The 22,338-nt window shown below is 45.4% G+C and overlaps 1 protein-coding gene across 1 annotated transcript in view; it reads right to left on the bottom strand.

Annotated features, from left to right (window-relative positions):
- The window catches only part of FRMPD3 (FERM and PDZ domain containing 3), a 553,251-nt gene that overhangs the window by 380,973 nt on the left and 149,940 nt on the right, over positions 1-22,338 (bottom strand). The window contains exon 7 of the mRNA XM_044268648.1: positions 18,983-19,102. Coding sequence (XP_044124583.1) covers positions 18,983-19,102 — 120 coding nt within the window. The remainder of the gene's footprint in view (positions 1-18,982; positions 19,103-22,338) is intronic.

Here is a 22,338-nt window from a genome sequence, read left to right as displayed (position 1 = left end):
ACATTCCGGCCCCATTGAAAATGAATAGGTCTGCACCCGTTCCGCAAAATTGCGGAATCGATGCGGACCCATTTTGCGGACGTGTGAATCGAAAAGATATCCCTCAAAATGAAAATAAATTAAATTATTAAAGTTAAGCAAAAAGCATAGATGTGTTAGGCAATAACAAGTGCTCGGCGACACTAAATCAGAAACCATATGTCTTACCACTTACCATAAGTCTTACCACGTGCAGATCCATGAATCCCAGAGGGAAAGCAAAAAACATCTAGCCCTGGGCTAGATGATGATGTGGTATTGAAGGACAGGGTGGGCAAAGAACTGTCCCTGATATTGCTCTACAAGGGGGTGCTATTCTGGCCCTGATAGCCTTACCACAGAGTACTCGCCCTGACGAGCCCGTCTGGAACCTTACCCTATATAAAAATGGTCGTAGCAAGCCCCTAGCCCCTAGGCCCCTGACTTCCAGGTGATCACTATATTGATCTATGTGTTTTTGACTCATTATAAAAGTTTATTATAAGTATATTGCACCCCTCTGTGTATCACACATATCGATAGCACACCTATACTAGTCCTTAACCCCTTCACAACTGCAATCCGTATATATACGTGATAGCTGCACATGCCCCGTAAAAAATGAGCCCATATTTAAGACAATCGCCCAAAAAATAAAAAAGCTATGGCTCTCAGACTCCCACAGGTGAGTACCTCTTGAAGTTCATCAAGAGAATGTCAAGAGTGTGCAAAGAAGTAATCAAAGCGAAAGGTGGCTACTTTGAAGAACCTAGAATATCACACATTTTCAGATGTTTCACACTTTTTTGTTATGTATATAATTCCACATGTGTTAATTCATAGTTTTGAGGCCTTCAGTGTGAATCTACAATTTTCATCGTCATGAAAATAAAGAAAACTCTTTGAATGAGAAGGTGTGTCCAAACTTTTGGTCTGTACTGTATATTGACTCAAATTTATGACTGTCATGAAGTACAATGTGTCACGAGAAAACAATCTCAGAATGGCTTGGATAAGTAAAAGTGTTCCAAAGCTATTACCACATAAAGTGACGCATGTCAGATTTGTAAATTTTGACCTGGACACTGGGGCATCAATGACCTTTGGTCATGAAAGGGTTAAAATGACTTTTGTGGCCCTATTAGCTAGCGTTTGGTGTCCCTAGCAGCCTGTCCCTGATCCACACAGCAAAACACTGAATGTAAAATGGCAGCTAGATCAGGTTTATTTATAAGGTAGGGGGTATGTCCATGTGCTGAAATGTCTCAATTGGCTGTCCTGTACCACCTGATGGATGTGTCATGGGTCAAAGTTCTTCACAATGTAAAAGAATATGGCGGGCTCGAATTTCTCCATATGTTCGCATGTTCAGCGAATCGCGAACACGCAAAGTTCACCGCAAAACGACCGCCGGGCAAACCGCAAGGCCATCTCTATTCAGCTGCACAGCTAGATGCATTTCTCTGACAGGGGTTTCCCTTCTGTTAAAGGTTCCAGCTGTGTACTGCTGTAATGTCCTTTTCCTTACTTCCCACTATGCTTTTTTCAGCTCTGGAGTTTACAAACCAGATAAGGAGGGGGACATCAAACTTACAGAAAAGCAGGATGCTCTTGTTATATTCAGAATCAATGAAGAGGCAAATCTTTTATCAGGCTCAGGATATAAGCTAGCTCTCTGCCATCTTCTGTTTCTCTGTTAGGCCCCATGCACACGGCCGTGTTTCACGGCCGTGTGCGGGCCGTGGAACCGCGGCCTGGATCCCTCCTGAGAGCAGGAGCGCACGGCGTCATTGGTTGCTATGACGCCGTGCGCTCCCTGCTGCAGGCACAGTACAGTAATACACTGGTATAGATCATACCAGTGTATTACTGTATTGCGGCGGCAGCAGGGAGCGCACGGCGTCATAGCAACCAGTGACGCCGTGCGCTCCTGCTCTCAGGAGGGATCCAGGCCGTGGTTCCACGGCCCGCACACGGCCGTGTGCATGGGGCCTTACCAAGGATATATATTGCCCTACAACAAGCAGAACTTAACATTTGGTGGAAGTGAAACCCCAAGTGGTCATGAATTTACAGCTTTTTTTCACATGGATGCAAGCATATTGCATATTGCTATTTATACCATTCTCTATTAAATGAAATTCAATTGTGTAAAAGTACAATGGCTCTTTTATCACAAATAACTGCACTTCACTGGTGCAGTTATTTGTGGTAAAAGCATTTGGTGGCCTATTTCAGTACAAAAAGAAAAATATATTCTCAGTTCACTTCTGCAGTTATATGTGTTGAAAGTGTTTAGTGGCCTATTTCAGTACAGAAAGAAAAATATATACGCACTTCACTGGTGCAGTTATTTGTGGTAAAAGTGTTTAGTGGCCTATTTTAGTACAGAAAGAAAAATATATATATATACACTTCTCTGGTGCAGTTATTTGTGGTAAAAGCATTTAGTGGCCTATTTCAGTACAGAAAGAAAAATATATATGCATCTTCACTGGTGCATTTATTTCTGCTAAAAGACTATTTCAGTACAAAAAGATAAATATATTCTCAGTTCGCTTCTGCAGTTATTTGTGGCAAAAGCGTTTAGGGGCCTATTTCAGTACAGGAAGAAATATATATGCAGTACGCACTTCACTGGTGCAGTTATTTGTGGTAAAAGCGTTTAGTCGCCTATTTCAGTACAAAAGGAAAAATATATTTTCAGTTCACTTCTGCAGTTATATGTGTTGAAATCGTTTAGTGGCCTATTTCAGTAAAGAAAGAATAATATTTTCGTCGCTTTTAGGGGTGTTTTAATTTGCTTTTAATTGATTTGGTTCAGCTAAAAGTATTTCAGACAGAGAAGTGCCAGGCCATGCACAGAGGAGTGGCAGAGGGATAAATGTTTCTGGTGCAGGCAGAGGTCGCAACAGAGTAAGGAGGCATGGCAGCAGGAGTCGCAGAGAGAGGCCTGAGCTCCCGGTATCATCTAGCGGTCGTGTCTTTGTAAGAGGCAGTCCTGAATCAACCACTAGCATTTCCAGCACTTATATCTATGCAGACTGTCATGTTGCCAAGAGGCCACTGTGACTAAACAGGAACCTGAGTAGTGCTGGCCAGAGGCTAAGAGGCTAAGACAAGCAAGCAACCGGACCTGGAGCCAGACTGCATCTTATGGGATCAAGGAGAATCTGCAGAACTGTGAGTGGCACCGGTGCTTATCTGTGATAGGTTATAGGGCCAGGGACTTAGTCAGTGCGCTGTAGAAGCGTTCCCTGGGTAGCAGGTCTAATTAGGAGTATACTAGCTGAGTGTAGCCTGGACTCTGATGTGTATACTGCGGAACACATTTATTCTAACTCGTGTTCATGTAATCTGTGTAAACCTGTTTAAACTGTTAATTTGATTTTCCGGCAGTTATATCTGGTTCTTTAATAAAGCCGGTTTTCCTTCAGTCTCCTTGTCCGCTGTACTGTACTTGAATCCTGCTTTGCGGTCTCTCCCTCCTCTGACTGCTACAAGTGGCGCTGCGAGCAGGGTACAGTCACAGAGATGGAGGTGGCTGAAGGCAATGTGCATAATGCTAATGTAAGCACCTCAGGCAATGGTGGAACCCCTGCAAGGGCCCTCCCTATTGGCATGTTGTTTAACTTGCTACCTAAATTTGATGGCCAGAACATGTCACTGTCGAACTGGGTGTCAAGATTACAGAGCACTGCTAGGATTTACAATGTCAGCCCAGAACTACAGGTAGAAATTGCTTTGGCCGCTCTAGAGGGTGAGGCCCGACAAAATGTCCTACTACAACCGGAAGCCACGCGCAATACATTAAAAGAGATTAGAGTGCGATTCCTGGAAGAAATATACGGGGAAACAGCCAGCGCAGGGCACCTCAGGGCGAAATTATTTTACCGGATTCAGCGGGAAGACGAAGGTGTCTCGCAGTATGCAATGGCGCTACAGGAAGAGTTGGCCGAGGTGCAGAAAAAAGAGGCGGACGGAGTAACCGCCATGGGAACTTCAGATCGTATCCTGTGGGAACAATTTATTCTGGGACTCTACAGCACTCCCCTGAAACGGGCCCTGCAGGAACGAGTTAGGGTGGACTCTACACTAACCTTTAGACAAATATTAGCAGAGGCAGTGGCACGGAGCAAAGAAGAAAGTTATGTGTCCGGAGCGATACGGACCCAGACCGTCACCTCCCCTGGGGTTTCAAAGAGCGAAGAGGTCCTAGTCAGAGTAGTACAAGACTTACAGAGCTCTCTGAGTGCTATGCACGAAGAGTTGACACACCTGAAAAAAGGATGGAGTCGCACTATACCACTGAAACTGCCTACCCGGCCCGACAACAAATTTATCAGGCGCCCCCATGGGTTCCTATATGAGAATATCCTCACCCTAATTTACCTTCTCACCAAGCTCCTCAATATACTCCAAGGAGGCCCGTCAATCAAGTCCTAAGGGCACCCCCCATACGCAGACAAGGAGAAGGCCGTCAAGGGGCACAGTGTTGGCGGTGTGGAACATATGGACATTATGCCAGAGAGTGTTGGAGTGATGTGGCTAGACACCCAGAGCCACCGTTAAACTTCCTGCCCCCGCAGTAGTGGGGCATACTGCGGGGAAGGTGGAGAGCCAAGATACCCAGTATGGCTCCGTAAACATGGTCGCAGGGTGTCCCACCATTCGAGCTGAATTTGAAGGCATTCCGGTCGACTGCTTAGTGGATACCGGGTCACAAGTAACGACCATGCCTGAGTCACTCTTCTACCGTTACTTCCAAGCACTGGCCAAGCCAGAGCGAGAGACGCTGGTCCGGGTTACAGCGGCCAATCAACAACATATCCCTGTCACAGGAGTCGTGTGGATGAATGTACGGCTAGGTGGGCAAAAAGTGGGACGGAAAGGTATCCTGCTGGTCCCTGAGACATTCAAAGAAGATGTGCCTGTGATAATGGGCATGAACATTCTGCGAGAATTAGATCAGATAATGTTCACCAAACGGGGGCCAGGCAATTGGAAGCAAGCCACTCCGCACAAACCTACTCAGAAAACGTTTTAACGGCTGATCCGATTTTGTGGGACACAGAAAAGTGTCCCAGCACACCAGTCTGTGGGAACGATCCGAGCGCCAGGATAGGCTACCCTCACCATCCCCCCTGGACGGGAGACCGTGTTGACATTACCCGTGGGAACCTTCCGCAATCTTGATAGTATGGAGGTGTTTATCGAACCGACGGCCCTAGGAGAGTTGGGTCAGGATGTCCTGGTGGTCCGAACACTGGGAGTGGTCCAGAATGTATGAGTACTCATAAGAGCTGTGAATATGGGACATCTAGAAGTCTCCTTGATGCCAGGAGTGGAACTGGCTCGTGTGTACCTACATCGGGGAGAAGTACTGAGTCGAAGAGAAGTGACTCTAGCTCCGGTAGGTGATGCTGTTTGGACCCTGGCAGTTACTTCCAGTGTAGAAGAGGTGCCGACCCCAGAATGGAATGGGGGAACCATCTTGGATCAAATTAAAATAGATGTGAAGGCTCTCAGTATGGACCAACGGCAAGCAGTTGACAACATGCTGTGGGAGAATCAGGCTGCATTCACCCGTCATGCCGATGACTTTGGCTGCACGGATGCTATCACACATGAGATACCGACGGGGGACACTCCTCCAATTCCGGAGAGATATCGGCAGATTCGGTCCAAGTTGTACCAGGAAGTGAAAACGTTTTTGAAACAGATGATAGATTCCGGAGTGGTGCGGGGTAGCCAGAGCCCTTGGGCGGCCCCAGTGGTGCTTGTTAAGAAGAAGGATGCCACTATTCGGTTTTGTGTGGATTACCGGCGGTTGAATGCATGCACCGCGCGAGACTCATATCCTCTGCCACGCATCGAGGAGTCTCTGACTGCTCTAGGATGAGCCAAATACTTCTCTACCTTGGACCTGGCGAGTGGGTACTGGCAGGTACCAGTGGCCAAGCAAGACAAGGCAAAGACGGCGTTCATACTCCCCATGGGACTATTCGAATTCAACAGGATGCCATTTAGGCTGACTAATGCCCCGGGGACCTTCCAGCAGCTGATGGAGAGATGCCTGGGAGACCTGAATTTTGAAGCCACTCTGATATACCTGGACGATATCATCGTATACTCTGCTACTTTTCAAGAACACCTGAATCGGCTAGGGCAGGTAATCGAGCGACTGTGATCCCATGGCCTGAAGGTAAAGCCAATGAAGTGTCATCTCTTCAAGAGGGAGATAGAGTACTTGGGCCATAGGGTGTCCCAAGACGGAGTGTTGCCGTCCCAAGACAAAGTGGCTGCAATACGACAATGGCTAGTGCCCAGAACGCTGCGAGAGTTGAAGGCCTTCCTTGGACTGACCGGGTACTATCGGTGGTTCATCAAAGACTATGCCAAGATAGCAGGACCTCTGAATGAGTTGTTGAGAGGAACGGCTGGGCAACCCAAGGGCCAAAATATTCCCTGGGGGCAGAAGCAGGAAGAGGCCTTCCAGGCCCTGAAAGAAGCTCTGACATCGGCCCCCATATTGGCTTATGCCGACTTTGATAAACCATTTCTCTTATCTACTGATGGCAGTCTCTACGGACTCAAGGCAGTCCTGTCACAGGTACAAGATGGACATGAGAGGGTGATCGCCTATGCCAGTAGATCCTTGCGAGAGACAGAGCAAAACTCCCACAACTACAGTTGCCCTGGTGTGGGCCATGATGGAGAAGTTTGCAGGATATTTGACAGGAGCTAAGATTTTGTACGGACTACATCAATGGGACAGACTGGAAATGCACAGAGCTGTTCTGTACCGCAAGTGGCAACAGCCCAATGACCTAGAGGCTAGGTGGCAAGTAGTCATACCCCGAAGTGTGGAATGTGAGATAGCCAAAGAAGCCCATGAATTTGGAGCTCACTTCGGGCCCGCCAAGACTTACCAGTGGCTGCAGCGTTATGTGTATTGTCCACGACTGGAGGCCGTGGTGGAGGAAGTTTGCCGACAGTGTCGAGTGTGTGAACTCACTAAAAGCACGGAACAGAGGGCACCCCTCCAGTCCATACAGACCAAAGAACCGCTGGAATTATTGATGATAGACTACCTCCTCGTGGGACAATCATCAAGAGGTCCACAGTACTGCCTGGTCATGGTTGACCACTTCTCCAAATTTTCAGTAGTCTCCCCAACTCGGGATCAGACGGCTTAGTAGCACACGCTATCTGTCAGGATTTCATCCGGGTCTATGGGTATCCCAAGCGGATCCACTCAGATCAAGGGGTGTGCTTTCAAGGGAAAGTAATGGAGAAGCTACACCGACTGTACGGTATTGAAAAATCCAGAACGACCCCCTATCATCCCCAAGGGAATGGGGCATGTGAGCGCTTCAACCGGACGCTGCTGCAAATGCGGAGAACGCTAGAGGAAGACAAGAGGGCACACTGGCCTGATTACCTGCTGGAACTAGTCTGGGCCTACAATAATCGGGTCCATTCCACCACCGGTTACACCCCATATATGTTACTGTTTGGGAGAGCTGGTAGAGAAATAGTTGAATTGAACCTGGAACAGCCAGAAGACCTAATGGAGCGATCAACCACCTCATGGGTGAAAGAACACCGTCAGCAACTCCAGACCATCCGCCGTTTGGCAGGCCAGCGGTTACAGGAGAGAACTCATACGGACCATCCTCCAGTCCAGGAGGTGCCACTGAAGCCTGGAGACCGGGTCCTGGTACAAGAGAAATGCCCCAGAGGCAAATTGAATGAGCGTTGGGAAGTACAGCCATACAAAGAGATCAAGAGAGTGTATCCTAATGGTCCGGTTTACGAAGTGCAAGTTAAAAATGAGGAGTTTGCTTCACGGACTTTACATAGGAATATGCTATGCTACGGCCATGCCGGTCCGCAGATCCTGCACCTATTCAGAGGACACTTTCTCCTCCTGCCCCATACCCAGAATGTGTTATCTCAGATGGAAACGAATGTGAAGACTGGTGGACCGTTACTGACACTGCGGAAGGTCCCCAGGCCGTAGGTGATGAGGCTCCTGCTACTGAACCACTACCGTCTCGCAGTGAGGAGGAACCTGCGACCACACCCAGATCTCCTGCTGTAATGGAAGAGCCCGGGTTAACAACTCCCAGTGGAGAAAGTCAGGTCCTAGCAGATAATCAAGACGTCCGGAGATCCAGTATGTCTACTGCAGGGGTTCCACCAAACAGGTACGCTGCTGATGATTTCATTTGGTCTGCCTGTAGGTATTGTGGACAATGTTGTACTGCTGTTTAAATGTTCCATTAACCCCTTTATTTTCCATGGACTATATAGCGAGGCCAAGGACGGCTACCTTTAAGTGGGGAGGCATGTAAGAGGCAGCCCTGAATCAACCAGCAGCATTTCCAGCACTTATATCTATGCAGACTGTCATGTTGCCCTCCGGCCACCAGAGGCCACTGTGACTAAACAGGAACCTGAGTAGTGCTGGCCAGAGGCTAAGAAAGAGTTAAGAAGTTTTTCCCGGGCTATTCTAGAAGTTGCTGGGGCCTGCTGAGATAACAGGGAGAGGTGGACTGCTGAGAGATAACAGAAAAAGACTGGAGCAGCAGGAGGCTATATTAGCTGAGTTTTTACTGACTGCTGTGGAGCTGCACACAGAGGACTTCACTGTGTGTTCCAGAGGAGTGGGACCGTGTATAGAGACTAGTACAAGCTGGATCCTTCCTGCCAGAGCTTAAACTAGGTGGAGATCTGCATCTGTGACCAGAGAGAGAAAGACAGACAAGCAAGCGACCGGACCTGGAGCCAGACTGCATCTTATGGGATCAAGGAGAATCTGCAGAACTGTGAGAGGAACCGGTGCTTATCTGTGATAGGTTATAGGGTCAGTGCGCTGTAGAAGCATCCCCTGGGTAGCAGGGCTAGATAGGAGTATACTATCTGAGTGTAGCCTGGACTCTGATGTGTATACTGCGGAACGCATTTATTCTAACTCGTGTTCATGTAATCTGTGTAAACCTGTTTAAACTGTTAATTCAATTTTCCGGCAGTTATATCTGGTTCTTTAATAAAGCCGGTTTTCCTTCAGTCTCCTTGTCCGCTGTACTGTACTTGAATCCTGCTTTGCGGTCTCTCCCTCCTCTGACCGCTACAGCTTGACTAGCAACCCAGCGGTTCTTGATTGATTAACTCGGTCATCCACTTCATCCCAAGTGACATCAGACACCCCCAGCCAAGAGTCAGTGGGTTCATTAGACACAACCCTTAGTTGGCATGGCGAGAGAGCAGGCCCTGTGAACTCACTTCTCCTCAATCTGCTTCTGTCAATCTTTTCTGTTCCCTCTGCCAGACAAGTATTATATGCTGTGGGCTCAGCTATACTATATAGCGAGGACGAGCTACTAGAGGACAGTCAGCAGCTACTGACCAGCCAAGATGTGCAGGAGACATCCGCCGCTTTCTCCACTAGGCAGGCAAGTAGTGATGAGGAGAGTGGCGTGTCAGCTGGTGTTGCGAGCGGTCAGGCTCTTGACCTAGAGACCGTGAGGAGGACATCAGACACTACTAGATGATAATGAAGGGGGCTTCATCATCATCAGGAGAAGAGGGTGGCAACTTGCCCATGAGCCAGTGGCAGAGCCAGTAAGTCGATAGGATGGCCGGGAGTCAGCAGAGTGGCAGCAGTGGGAGGTCGGGAGCAAAATGTGACTGGGGGTCCCTCTGCGCTCACGTTCCACTACCATGGCTGCTGGGGAGGGGTGGGGTGGCAGGAGCAGCTCCATCAGCAGCAGCCTGGGTCTACAGTCACTGATGAGTAGCTTTCTTCACCCGCATAGTGAAGAAACTACTCACCAGCAGCAGCAGATATACCTGAACCAGCAGGTAGTGGCATTCTTGGACAGCACCCTGCCAACCCACATTGAAGATCTGCTGGACTACTGGGCAGCCAAACTGGATTTATGGCCATAACTAGCAGAGTTTGCCCTGGAAAAGCTGTCATGCCCGGGACCAGTAGTGTGGCATCAGAGCAGGTGTTTAGAGTGACGGGGGCCATTGTTACCCTAAGGAGAACTCGCCTGTCCACCCAAAATGTGGAGAGACTGACCTTTGTCAAGATGAATCAGGTGTGGATAATCCAGGATTTCCAACCACCAATTCCTGATGCATCAGAATAGATCATCCATGGTGCCACACCAACACTTTGATAAAAAAAGACAGTTTTCTTATGGCTACCTGCCTCAGCAACTACTCTGACTCTGCAACCATCTGATGCCACACATCTGATGTCAAGTGCACCTTCTTTACCCACCTTCGTCAGCGGGTTCTGGTATTGCCACCCATCGCCCCACTCTCTCACTGGGTCACTTTGTGGTCTCTTGATGCAGCTACTGTTACCATCTCCACACTATGTCACCTTGCCACTCTGTGGTATCCTGATGTTGCTGCAGCTGCGTTGTCCAAGCAGCTTCCAAATTATGTGTGTCCAAGTGGTCCCCTTAAATTTCTCTATAATTATTTGTATTTAATGTATTTTATTTTCTAATATCAGGCTGGCATTGTCATTACATTTATTCGCCCCTAGGTGGTGCAGGCGCCACATACTATCTATAGCTTGGGGTTTGCTGACTAAGAAAAGAATAGGCGGAAGTAGTTAGTTGGAGTGAGTTCAGCTGGACAAACCAAGAATATACTGCAACCTGGCACAAGACAGTAAGTCTAAGTATGAATATAAAGCAAGTCTAGTGAAGATTAGAGCTGAGTATAGCCAAGGGACTTCACCCCACCAGTGACCAGAAGGAACTTAAAGGTAACTGGACACAACTGGATAATTAGTGAGCTGATATATCCTTTTCCACTAAACGCCTTCTGGGACATAGTGGATCTGAATATTTCAGGAGAGCATCCTGCATAAAATAATGTAGCAGAGAGTTTGCCTGCCAGGAGGGAGAACACCCTTATTGGATTGCTCAAGATAAATAGGAAATCATTATATTCAGTACCTGAGTGCTTGAAAGGGGACTTAGTACAAATTTACCCATTCTTTGCCTGTAATGTAACAGCATTAAGAGAACTCCTTAACTGACAATTGCCAGACCTGTTATAAGGAATTCCAGTTAAACCAACATCTGGATTATTGCGTTTGCTGTATTGATGAACTGTAACAACTGACCTGAGATGATTGATTCAGTAAAAGTTCAACTGTTCTACTACAATTAACTCATCCTTTCTACATCCTTTCCTCATTCTTTCTACACAGGATCCCAGCCACCAAAGCACCCCATCAAGGGCACCTCAACTTTCATCTGGCTAGTGTTCCCTGCAATAGAAAGTGCCCCGGAGAATTTAGTGCTGTCTTCCCCATCACTGCATGCCAGCCCAGGGAGGCTCTGCTAATCATGAGTAAATTAACTAACACACCCATTGGCCCAGCGTAGCCTCACGTGTTGCCCCTGCGGTCCGGTCCGCTACATGTACACTATGTCACCTTGCCACTCTGTGGTATCTTGATGCTGCTGCTGCCATATCCACACTGTCACCTTGCCACTCTGTGATATCCTGATGCTGCTGCTACTGCTTTATCCACACTATGTCACCTTGCCACTCTGTGGTATCCTGAGGATGCTGCTGCTGCCATCTCCACACTATGTCACCTTGCCACTCAGTGTGGAGATAGCAGCAGGATACCACAATGTCACCTTGCCACTCTGTGGTATCCTGGTGCTGCTGCTGCCATCTCCACACTATGTCACCTTGCCACTCTGTGGTAACCTGAGGATGCTGCCACTCTGTGGTATCCAGATGTTGCTGCCATCTCCACACTATGTCACCTTGCCACTCTGTGGTTTCCTGCTGCTGCTTCCATATCCACACTATGTCACCTTGCCACTCTGTGGCCTCCTCCTGTTGCTGCTGCTGCCTCCACATCCAAACTCTGTTATTGGGCCACTCTGTGGTCTCCTCATGCTGCCGCCACCTCCAGAATTTGTCATTGTGCCACTCAATGGCCACCTCATATTGCTGACAACTCCAGACTTGGCCATTGTGCCACTCGGTGGTCTCCTCATACTGCTGCCAACTCCAGATTCTGTCATTGTGCCACTCGGTGGCCTTCTCCTGATTCTGCTGCCACTACCTCCAAACTCTGTGATTGCGCCACACTGTGGCCTTCTCTTGAAGATGCTGCTGCTACTTCAACCTCCAGACTCTGTCATTGTGCCACCTGGTGGCCTCCTCATACTGCTGCTACCTCTAGACCCTGTCATTGGTCCACTCTGTGATCTCCTCATGCTGCTTCCACCTCACCAGTATGTCATAGGTCCACTCTGTGGACTTTTCATGTTGTTCCCACCCTCCCCATTCATAACTGGGCCACTATTTTGCCTTTAAGCCTGGCTGATATTTATAATTTATTTGACCTTTCTTCTGATCTGTCAGAAGGAAGGAAATGTTATACGCACAACGTATCCTGTCTGTATAGCAGCTGTAAGGCCTGTATGGTCCCATCAGAATTGGCTTATGATTTGGTAGCCAAAAGCAGGAGTGGGTACAAAATACAGAAGACATGAAAATATTCCATTCATGTGTCATCTCTGTTTTAGATCCACTCCTGTTTTTTTTTTGTTTTTTTTTGGCATTAGCAATACTGATGGATTATTGAGCAAATGCTGACCGAGTGAAGGCATATGCTCCACAGACAGGATCTGTTTTTTTTGGGTTATTGTTCTGACGAATCAGAGGAAGGGCAAATTAATCAGTGACGTCAACACAAACTTACTGCTGACACCCTCTCCACTCTGTCCGGGGGGCTCTACTTGTATACGCTTGTAATAGAACAGGTTCTGTAGAAGTCTATGTGGATTCAGCTGGTGACTGAGTAAAAGGAGTGCACTTCTTCTTGGCGCTAACATCGACCTGTAAGGCTGAGTTCATACTTGAGTTATTTGGCCAGTTTTGGCCCCGTGACTGCCCAAGTAAGTGAAGTGTGCAGTGATTCTAAGAGCGATGCCAGTCATCTGCATGTCATACGGACTCACAGTATTATTTCACTATCAAAGCAGACTCCCTATGCGTGTTACTGCAAGGCACAGTGTTCTACACCACTATAAATGCTCTCAGCCAGTGGTGCAGCTATATGGGTTGCAGCGGTCGCAGTTGGTTTTTAGCTGATATTTGCGGACTCTATATTGACAGGGAATGTCCCACAGGATTGGGGCATGGCAAATGTGGTGCCAATATTCAAAAAGGGTCCAAAAACAGAGCCTGGAAACTATAGGCCAGTAAGTTTAACATCTGTTGTGGGTAAACTGTTTGAAGGTTTACTGAGAGATGCTTTCTTAGAGCATCTCAACGGAAATAAGAAAATAACGCCATATCAGCATGGCTTCGTGAGGGATCGGTCATGCCAAACTAATCAGTTTCTATGAGGAGGTAAGTTCTAGACTTGACAGCTGCGAATCAATAGATGTCGTATATATCTGGACTTCTCCAAAGCATTTGACACTGTACCACATGAAAGGTTAGTATATAAAATGAGAATGCTCAGACTGGGAGAAAACGTCTGTATGTGGGTAAGTAACTGGCTCAAAAATAGAAAACAGAGGGTGGTTATTAATGGTACACACTCAGATTGGGTCACTGTCACTAGCGGGGTACCTCAGTGGTAAGGATCTAGGAATTTTAATAAACAGCAAACTAAGCTGCAAAAACCAGTGTCAGGCAGTTGCTGCCAAAGCCAATAAGATAATGGGTTGCATCAGAAGGGGCAAAGATGCCCGTGATAAGAACATAGTCCTACCACTTTACAAATCGCTAGTCAGACCACACATGGAGTACTGTGTACAGTTCTGGGCTCCTGTAAACAAGGTAGACATAGCAGAGCTGGAGAGGGTCCAGAGGAGGGCAACTAAAGTAATAACTGGAATAGGGCAACTACAGTACCCTGAAAGATTATCAAAATTAGGGTTATTCACTTTAGAAAAAAGACAACTGAGGGGATATCTAATTAACATGTATAAAAATATCATGGGTCAGTACAGAGATCTATCCCATCATCTATTTATCCCTAGGACTGTGACTGTGACGAGGGGACATCCAATGCGTCTGGAGGAAAGAAGGTTTGTACACAAACATAGAAGAGGATTCTTTACGGTAAGAACAGTGAGACTATGGAACTCTCTGCCTGAGGAGGTGGTGATGGTGAGTACAATAAAGGAATTCGAGAAGGGCCTGGATGTATTTCTGGAGCGTAATAATATTACAGGCTATAGCTACTAGAGAGTTGATCCAGGGAGTTAGTCTGATTGTCTGATTGGAGTCGGGAAGGAATTTTTTATTCCCCTAAAGTGGGGAAAATTGGCTTCTACCTCACAATTTTTTTTTTGCCTTCCTCTGGATCAACTTGCAGGATAACAGGCCGAACTGGATGGACAAATGTCTTTTTCCGGCTTTATGTACTATGTTACTATGTTTGTCCTCCTAGTTCTATAATTTGGTTATTAGCAGCACCAGCTGTCCGTCCAGAAGTAGTAGAAGTAGTAAGCCACAGTTCTCCCTGGTTTCGTAAAGGCACAACATTATTACTGAGGACTGTGGACTGGATGGCTCAATTCTCCTCTCAGTCACAGCAGGATGATGTAGAGGTCACCTTTAAGTCTGGAACCATGCCTTGGAGCCAGAAGTCACTTATTCCTTCTGCTGCTCCTCCTCTTAGGAGCCCCAGGGAAGCCTTTCAGTGGCATCCTCTCTTTCTTTACTACCCCCTCCTAGTGGGGCACCTTCTTTTTAGAAGAGGCAAAAAAAATACATCATACACTACAGCAGATAGCCGAGAGAGTCTTGCTGTTGATGATTTATGTAAGAGCAGTCTTCATTTGGCCTGCTAGTAGGAAGAGGTTCAGGTGGATGCAGGGTACTCCATGTCTAGATATGTTGGTGGTAGTAGTGATGGAACTTGTAGCCACGGTTGTTGATGGCGGGATGAGGGCTATAGTGTGTAGGACAGGACCTGGGAGCCAGATTGGGGTGCTGAGAAGGAGGAAGAACATCAGTGATGTAGTGGAGCCAATGTATGTCTAAAACCTCCAAAAGAACTGTCAGGGCCAGATCTGCTTCTATTGTGGTCAGCTCGGGAACTGGTAATGCAGCTGATACTGTGGGCTCAGGCTCAAAATGTCCCAGACTTAGGCTAAGCTTGGCTGCATCTAGCTCTGTGTAAGCAACTCCCATATTGACTATTCTGGCTTTTCTACACAAGGCCATCACACAAGACCTCAACCGTGTGAAAGATCTGCAGGATTATAATAAGTCATGGGCATTCAAACACAATCTTGTTGATCCTGTGGGAAAATAGAACTGTCTGGCATTCAAGATCAAAACAAGTCTGTCCTGTTTCTCTCGATCTTCTTTGTTGCAGCCAAACCCCATCCCCAAGCAGTACAGTGTCCTTGTCATCCTCATCAGCTGCTTCTCCTGCTCAGAGTCCTCCAACTCATTGTCCTCTGCTCCATCATGAGACCCCAGAAAATGTGGCCGGGATGCTCCATTAATTTCTATGGGCGTTCCAGAGATAACTGAGCACTGTACTCAGCTATCTCCAGAACTCCCATAGAAATTAATAGTGCAGTCGCGCACATGTGCGACTGCTAACTCTGGTCATTTCAGTGGAGCAGCAGGGGGCCTTGCAGGGGTTACATGGCCCCCTTTCTCATGATTACTTGGGGGTCACAGCGGTTGGACCCCCACTGATCTAATAGGGGATAGGGGAGGACCCCCATCTATCCTGTGGATAGGGGATAACTTTTAATTACTGGAATACCCCTTCAAGTGTAAGTTGAACTCCCATCTGGCCAAGTTGCTAGTGGTTCAGTTTCTGTCATACCACATAGTTGTGGTAAATGTGGCACACTTCCACACCTTCACGCAAATTACATTTTTCTGGGCTCTGACCCGGGACCAATCGAGCAACAGTACCACTCTATTCAGAAATAATTGACTCTCTTCACTCAGCACATTTGTGCTTTCACCCAAATTTAGTCACCCCTTTCCAGCAGTCTCTGCTACAGAAAGTAGCAGAAGCTGCAGCAGCAAGTTCAATTTGCTAGTTTTAATATGTTGGAACAGTTTTATACACTGCCATGCCACCTGCTAAAACTTGTCTCGTTAGTATGGAAATAATGCCCACTTTAAATGTTGGTAAAGGCATTGATTATGGAATCATGGCCCAAAATGGCCAAGTATGCTGTCTCTGTTCTCTCTTGTCCAGCCTCCAGTGTTAGAGAGAGAGTTTTTAGTGCCACAGGGGGCGTGGTGACACTCAACCAGACCAAGTTATTCTCCGCCAGTGTCCAAAACATCAGTATTGTCAGGATGAATGAGGCATGGATCTGGGAAGATTTTCACACTTCTCTGGCTTAGGCGGATGAATAAATCTGGCCTACTACTCTCTGCCTGTCTGCCATCTTGTTGCCCATTTACCATCATGTTTCGTAATATATGGCTACTGCTCCTGTCATCATGCTGCTGCCACTGTCTGCCTTCCTACCACTATGTTGCATACCATATGGATACTGCTGGTGACATCATGCTGTTGCCAGTGTCTACCTGCTTGCCAACATCTTACCTACCTTATGGCTGCTGCTGTCACCATCAATGCTACTCCTCACTGCTAATCCCCTACTGCTAATCCCCTTACTATTAATGATACATAGCCACCACTACTACTACTACCCCTAGACAGCCGATCTACTGTCTTGTTTGTTCCATGCTATGCTGCTACTACTGCCACTACTGTTGCAGCCACATGCCACATTTATCCTACCCTTTTCACATACACAATGTACTCCTGCTGTTACCAATTAAAAGGAATAATTTTTCTAGGCTCCTTCAGAAAAAGCCACTTTTTCTTCTGTTAATTGTCACTTGTGCGTGTATAAATATGGTCAAGCCTAATAAAAATAAATAAAATCTTTTCCTATGAGACTAGAGAGAGTTATATATCAGTTATCAGGGCAATTGGAGAAAGTTTGGTTTGGGTAGAATCAATTTGTGTCTGAACAAAACAGTCAAACATGAAACAAACCAAATTTCAAAAGGTTCTCTAATCAATATTGTCTTATTAAGGGTAAAACTACAAATGCGGCATGCAGCATTCTTTTCATTTAGCAGAATGGCAGGATTCAAACTAGAAACCCCACTGACCCCATTATAGTGAATCCCGGCATTGACTGGCCCTGCTGAGATAGCAATTCCGTTTTTCTGTTCCTCTGCTGGAACAGAATACCAATATGTGTAGACTTGCAGTACCTTTACCACACATATTGCATTGTCCCAGAATACCAATATGTGTAGACTTGCAGTACCTTTACCACACATATTGCATTGTCCCAGAATACCAATATGTGTAGACTTGCAGTACCTTTACCACACATATTGCATTGTCCCAGAATACCAATATGTGTAGACTTACAGTACCTTTACCACACATATTGCATTGTCCCAGAATACCAATATGTGTAGACTTGCAGTACCTTTACCACACATATTGCATTGTCCCAGAATACCAATATGTGTAGACTTGCAGTACCTTTACCACACATATTGCATTGTCCCAGAATACCAATATGTGTAGACTTGCAGTACCTTTACCACACATATTGCATTGTCCCAGAATACCAATATGTGTAGACTTACAGTACCTTTACCACACATATTGCATTGTCCCAGAATACCAATATGTGTAGACTTGCAGTACCTTTACCACACATATTGCATTGTCCCAGAATACCAATATGTGTAGACTTGCAGTACCTTTACCACACATATTGCATTGTCCCAGAATACCAATATGTGTAGACTTGCAGTACCTTTACCACACATATTGCATTGTCCCAGAATACCAATATGTGTAGACTTACAGTACCTTTACCACACATATTGCATTGTCCCAGAATACCAATATGTGTAGACTTGCAGTACCTTTACCACACATATTGCATTGTCCCAGAATACCAATATGTGTAGACTTACAGTACCTTTACCACACATATTGCATTGTCCCAGAATACCAATATGTGTAGACTTGCAGTACCTTTACCACACATATTGCATTGTCCCAGAATACCAATATGTGTAGACTTGCAGTACCTTTACCACACATATTGCATTGTCCCAGAATACCAATATGTGTAGACTTGCAGTACCTTTACCACACATATTGCATTGTCCCAGAATACCAATATGTGTAGACTTACAGTACCTTTACCACACATATTGCATTGTCCCAGAATACCAATATGTGTAGACTTGCAGTACCTTTACCACACATATTGCATTGTCCCAGAATACCAATATGTGTAGACTTGCAGTACCTTTACCACACATATTGCATTGTCCCAGAATACCAATATGTGTAGACTTGCAGTACCTTTACCACACATATTGCATTGTCCCAGAATACCAATATGTGTAGACTTGCAGTACCTTTACCACACATATTGCATTGTCCCAGAATACCAATATGTGTAGATTTGCAGTACCTTTGCCACACATATTGCATTGTCCCAGAATACCAATATGTGTAGATTTGCAGTACCTTTGCCACACATATTGCATTGTCCCAGAATACCAATATGTGTAGACTTACAGTACCTTTACCACACATATTGCATTGTCCTTTTATGTATAAATACTATATGTAACTCCTGAGATACTGTATTCCACCATTCCTGATGGAGAGATCTTAGTCGTTTCAAATACTTGCTTGTCATCATCTTTCTAGTTAATTATAAAAAAGGTACCAAGTTCAACAATTGATTACACATCATTTTTATCTTTTATATCTTGAAGATACTGTAATTATTCGGATCTTCATGTATAACATCATTCACTGTCCACCAAGCAATGTGAAAATTAGAGCTTTGCAGCTAAATATTTAAATACATGAGCTAAAAATTCTGTATGCTTATATGTTTATTATTACCTGTATGTATAGATATTCAAACGCAGCAGGGTCAGAATGAAGAATATCAGCTGGATCTTTCGGAAAGAAGCTGATTCGAAACAAACATTTCATACCTTGATAGTGAGTTCGATGTACAACCTGAAAAGATCAAGAACACAATCACAGATTACTTTAACATACACTTCAGTACAAAAAAACATTTATTTTAAATCACAATTTCCTTTTTTCTTTATGTGGATATATTTCATTTTTTTATGTGTATTTTTATAGCCCTATTTATGCACTTTCAAAAATATAACACAGCAGAAGGTTGAGCTCCACACTATTTTACAGTTTGTGCTGTGTTTTGTTTTTTGTCTGAAATTGTGTAAAATTGCAGTGTTTTTGCTATGACTCATCGTTCCATGCATGAAGATGTCTGTGAAAGGTATATGTTTTGTCCATGTGTCCATTTTTTGACCTGTATGTGCCATACATAGTCTAAATGCACTGCTAGGCTGAAAAGGGGATTTTCACAGTATCACCTACCAATAGTCAGTGAAAACCACTGACAGAACACAGATACCATCTATGTTCATCAGTGGATTTCACAGACCCACAGATTTCAATGGTCATGTTTGGTCCGCATTATGAACCAAAGTAGTGCATGTCTCCGTATTTAGGGACCTATGTAGAGTTCATGCTGTCCTAGACACTTTAGTGCTGCCCCGCTCCCCATTGAAGTTCACACATAATTTAGATAGCTGGCAGCAAAATGCTCCCTAGGCCGTCAATTATCCCTCCCAACTCCCCCATACACATGCACGCTTAACTGAAAGCCACAAAGGTGAAAGGGGGGCTTGTGGGAGCAGTTAGCACTGGGTGCCAGCTCACAAGGAGGTGCCAGATGCAATGAGTGCCTCCATCAATACAGATGGAAGTGTTCATTGCTAGAGCATCAGGAGCTGGTGGTCTTTTTTTTTTTTTTTTAACAGATCTTTTTTACCAAGATACATATCAAGAGTATGCAGACATAAAGGTGAAACTTGAAAAATTAGAATAGCATACCATTTATTTTAGTAATGCAAATTAAAAGAAATTGCATTAATGCAGCTTAAAATTAGAATTTAGTGAAAAGGTTCAATATTCTAGACTCAAAGTGTCACACTCTAGACAGTTAATTAATCCATACCCCCTGAGCAAAGGGTACCTCAAAATTGTGACTTTGGGGTTTCATAAACTGTAAGCCATAATCGTCCAAATTATACCAAATCAAGGCTTGAACTATCTCACTTTGCATGTAATGAGTCTATCTCATATGTTAGTAGAGATGTCGCGAACATAAAACTTTCCATTCGCGAACAGCGAGCGCGAATTTTGACAAATGTTCGCGAACGGGCGAACCGCCATTGACTTCAATGGGCAGGCAAATTTTAAAACCCACAGGGACTCTTTCTGGCCACAATAGTGATGGAAAAGTTGTTGTTTCAAGGGGACTAACACCTGGACTGTGGCATGCCGGAGGGGGATCCATGGCAAAACTCCCATGGAAAATTACATAGTTGACGCAGAGTTGGATTTTAATCCATAAAGGGCATAAATCACCTAACAATCCTATTTTTTTTGAACAACGTGGTTTAAAACATCCAGTGTGTGTATACGATCAGGTATGATGTTGTATCGATCAGGTAGTGTAAGGGTTACGCCCGCTTCACAGACATTGACAGACCAAACTCCACTTTTAATGCACCGCAAACCACCGCAAACAGTCCATTTGCCCAACCGCAAACTTCCCATTTGCACAAGGATGGATACCAAGCTAGCCATGTCCCGTTGATGACATTGAAGGTTTCTTCCTCCACCCAGCCACGTACAACACCAAGGGTCCCCGAAAGGTGAATTGAATTGATTTTTTGAATGGGGAGATGGTTAAAAAAACGCTGGCTCCCTCCCCTTTGTTTGAATCCACGGTCACTGCGTCTGTGCCATGCAATTTACTGTCCCACCCGATATGAGTGCTATTTTCTATAGTTCTCTCTTCTCATCAGTTTAATCCCTGCTACGTCCCCAATCTGGGGTCCATTTATTAAATTGATTTTTCGAACGGGGAGATGGTTAAAAAAATTGCTGGCTCCCTCCCCTTTGTTTGAATCCACGCCACGGTCACTGCGTCTGCGCCGTGCAATTTACTGTCACACCCGATATGAGTGGTATTTTCTGTAGTACTAGTCTCATCAGTTTAATCCCTGTTACGTCCCATATCAGGGTGGGATTGCCTTTTGTGAAAAAAAATTTAGGCCGGGTATCTTTGACTGCTTTCACAGTGACAGACCAAACTCTGATACACCAAACTGAATTGATTTTAGCAACCGGGAGATGGAAAAAGCAGCTTGGTCGGTCCTCTTACTCTCAAGTTGGGGCACTGCGCGTGCACGGAGCAATGTGCTGTGACACCCTATATGAGTGGTGTCTTAACTAGTCCTATTCCTATCAGTTTATTCCCTGTTACGTCCCCTATCTGGGGATGTGTGTCGAATTGATTAACCATTGTCGAATTAACGAACCATTACGGCATCCTGGAATAATTTAGTTCTGAGCTTTGTACTTGATTTGTATTGGAATTGTTGGGAATTTTTTTTAATTGTCTGCATTATTTCTAATAAACTATTAAGAGACTTTATTATGATTTTTTTATTTTATGTATTAAAAACCCACCCATACAACTTAAAAAATAAAATAAAAATTAAAGTTTTTTCTATGAAAAAACATCCAGCCGTCCCAATCGCTTTTGGTCTGATCATAATGAAGCAACAGCCTTATCTGGGGTGTGGCAACATTGCCAACACACTCATAGAGGTGAGGATCGCTTCATTGTGATATGCAAGCCCCTTCACCACAACAAGGTAACGATCACGAAAGGGGAATTGACACTTGTATGTGCCTTTTTTTGTTTTGTTTTTGCAGCCACAGTGCAGCACCAGAGGCCAGAAAAATTAGGCATGTACACATGCCTGAAAAACAATGTTATTGTTGCAGCCGCTGTTGTAGCAGCGGCCGGAAAAATTGAACCCTAGTTGGTGGTGGAGTATTCACGAAAGTCATCCGGTATGCAGACATTAAATACAGCAGCGTGGGGACCATTTTGAGGCCAAGGCATGTCATCAGGCCTTTTGTTAGTTAAACGTATCCCCTGCTGTCAGTCCCTTCGGGATCCATGCCTCATTCATCTTAATGAAGGTGAGGTAATCAACACTTTTTTGACCGAGGCGACTTCTTTTGTCAGTGACAATGCCTCCTGCTGCACTAAAGGTCCTTTCTGACAGGACACTTGAAGCGGGGCTGGCCAGAAGTTCTATCGCAAACTGGGATAGCTCAGGCCACAGGTCAAGCCTGCA

This window comes from Bufo gargarizans, chromosome 9 (assembly GCF_014858855.1).
Source record: "Bufo gargarizans isolate SCDJY-AF-19 chromosome 9, ASM1485885v1, whole genome shotgun sequence".
In the NCBI taxonomy this organism is placed as follows: Eukaryota; Metazoa; Chordata; class Amphibia; order Anura; family Bufonidae; genus Bufo; species Bufo gargarizans.
Note: the sequence above shows the minus strand (reverse complement) of the source record. Positions and strands in the feature narration are given on the sequence as shown.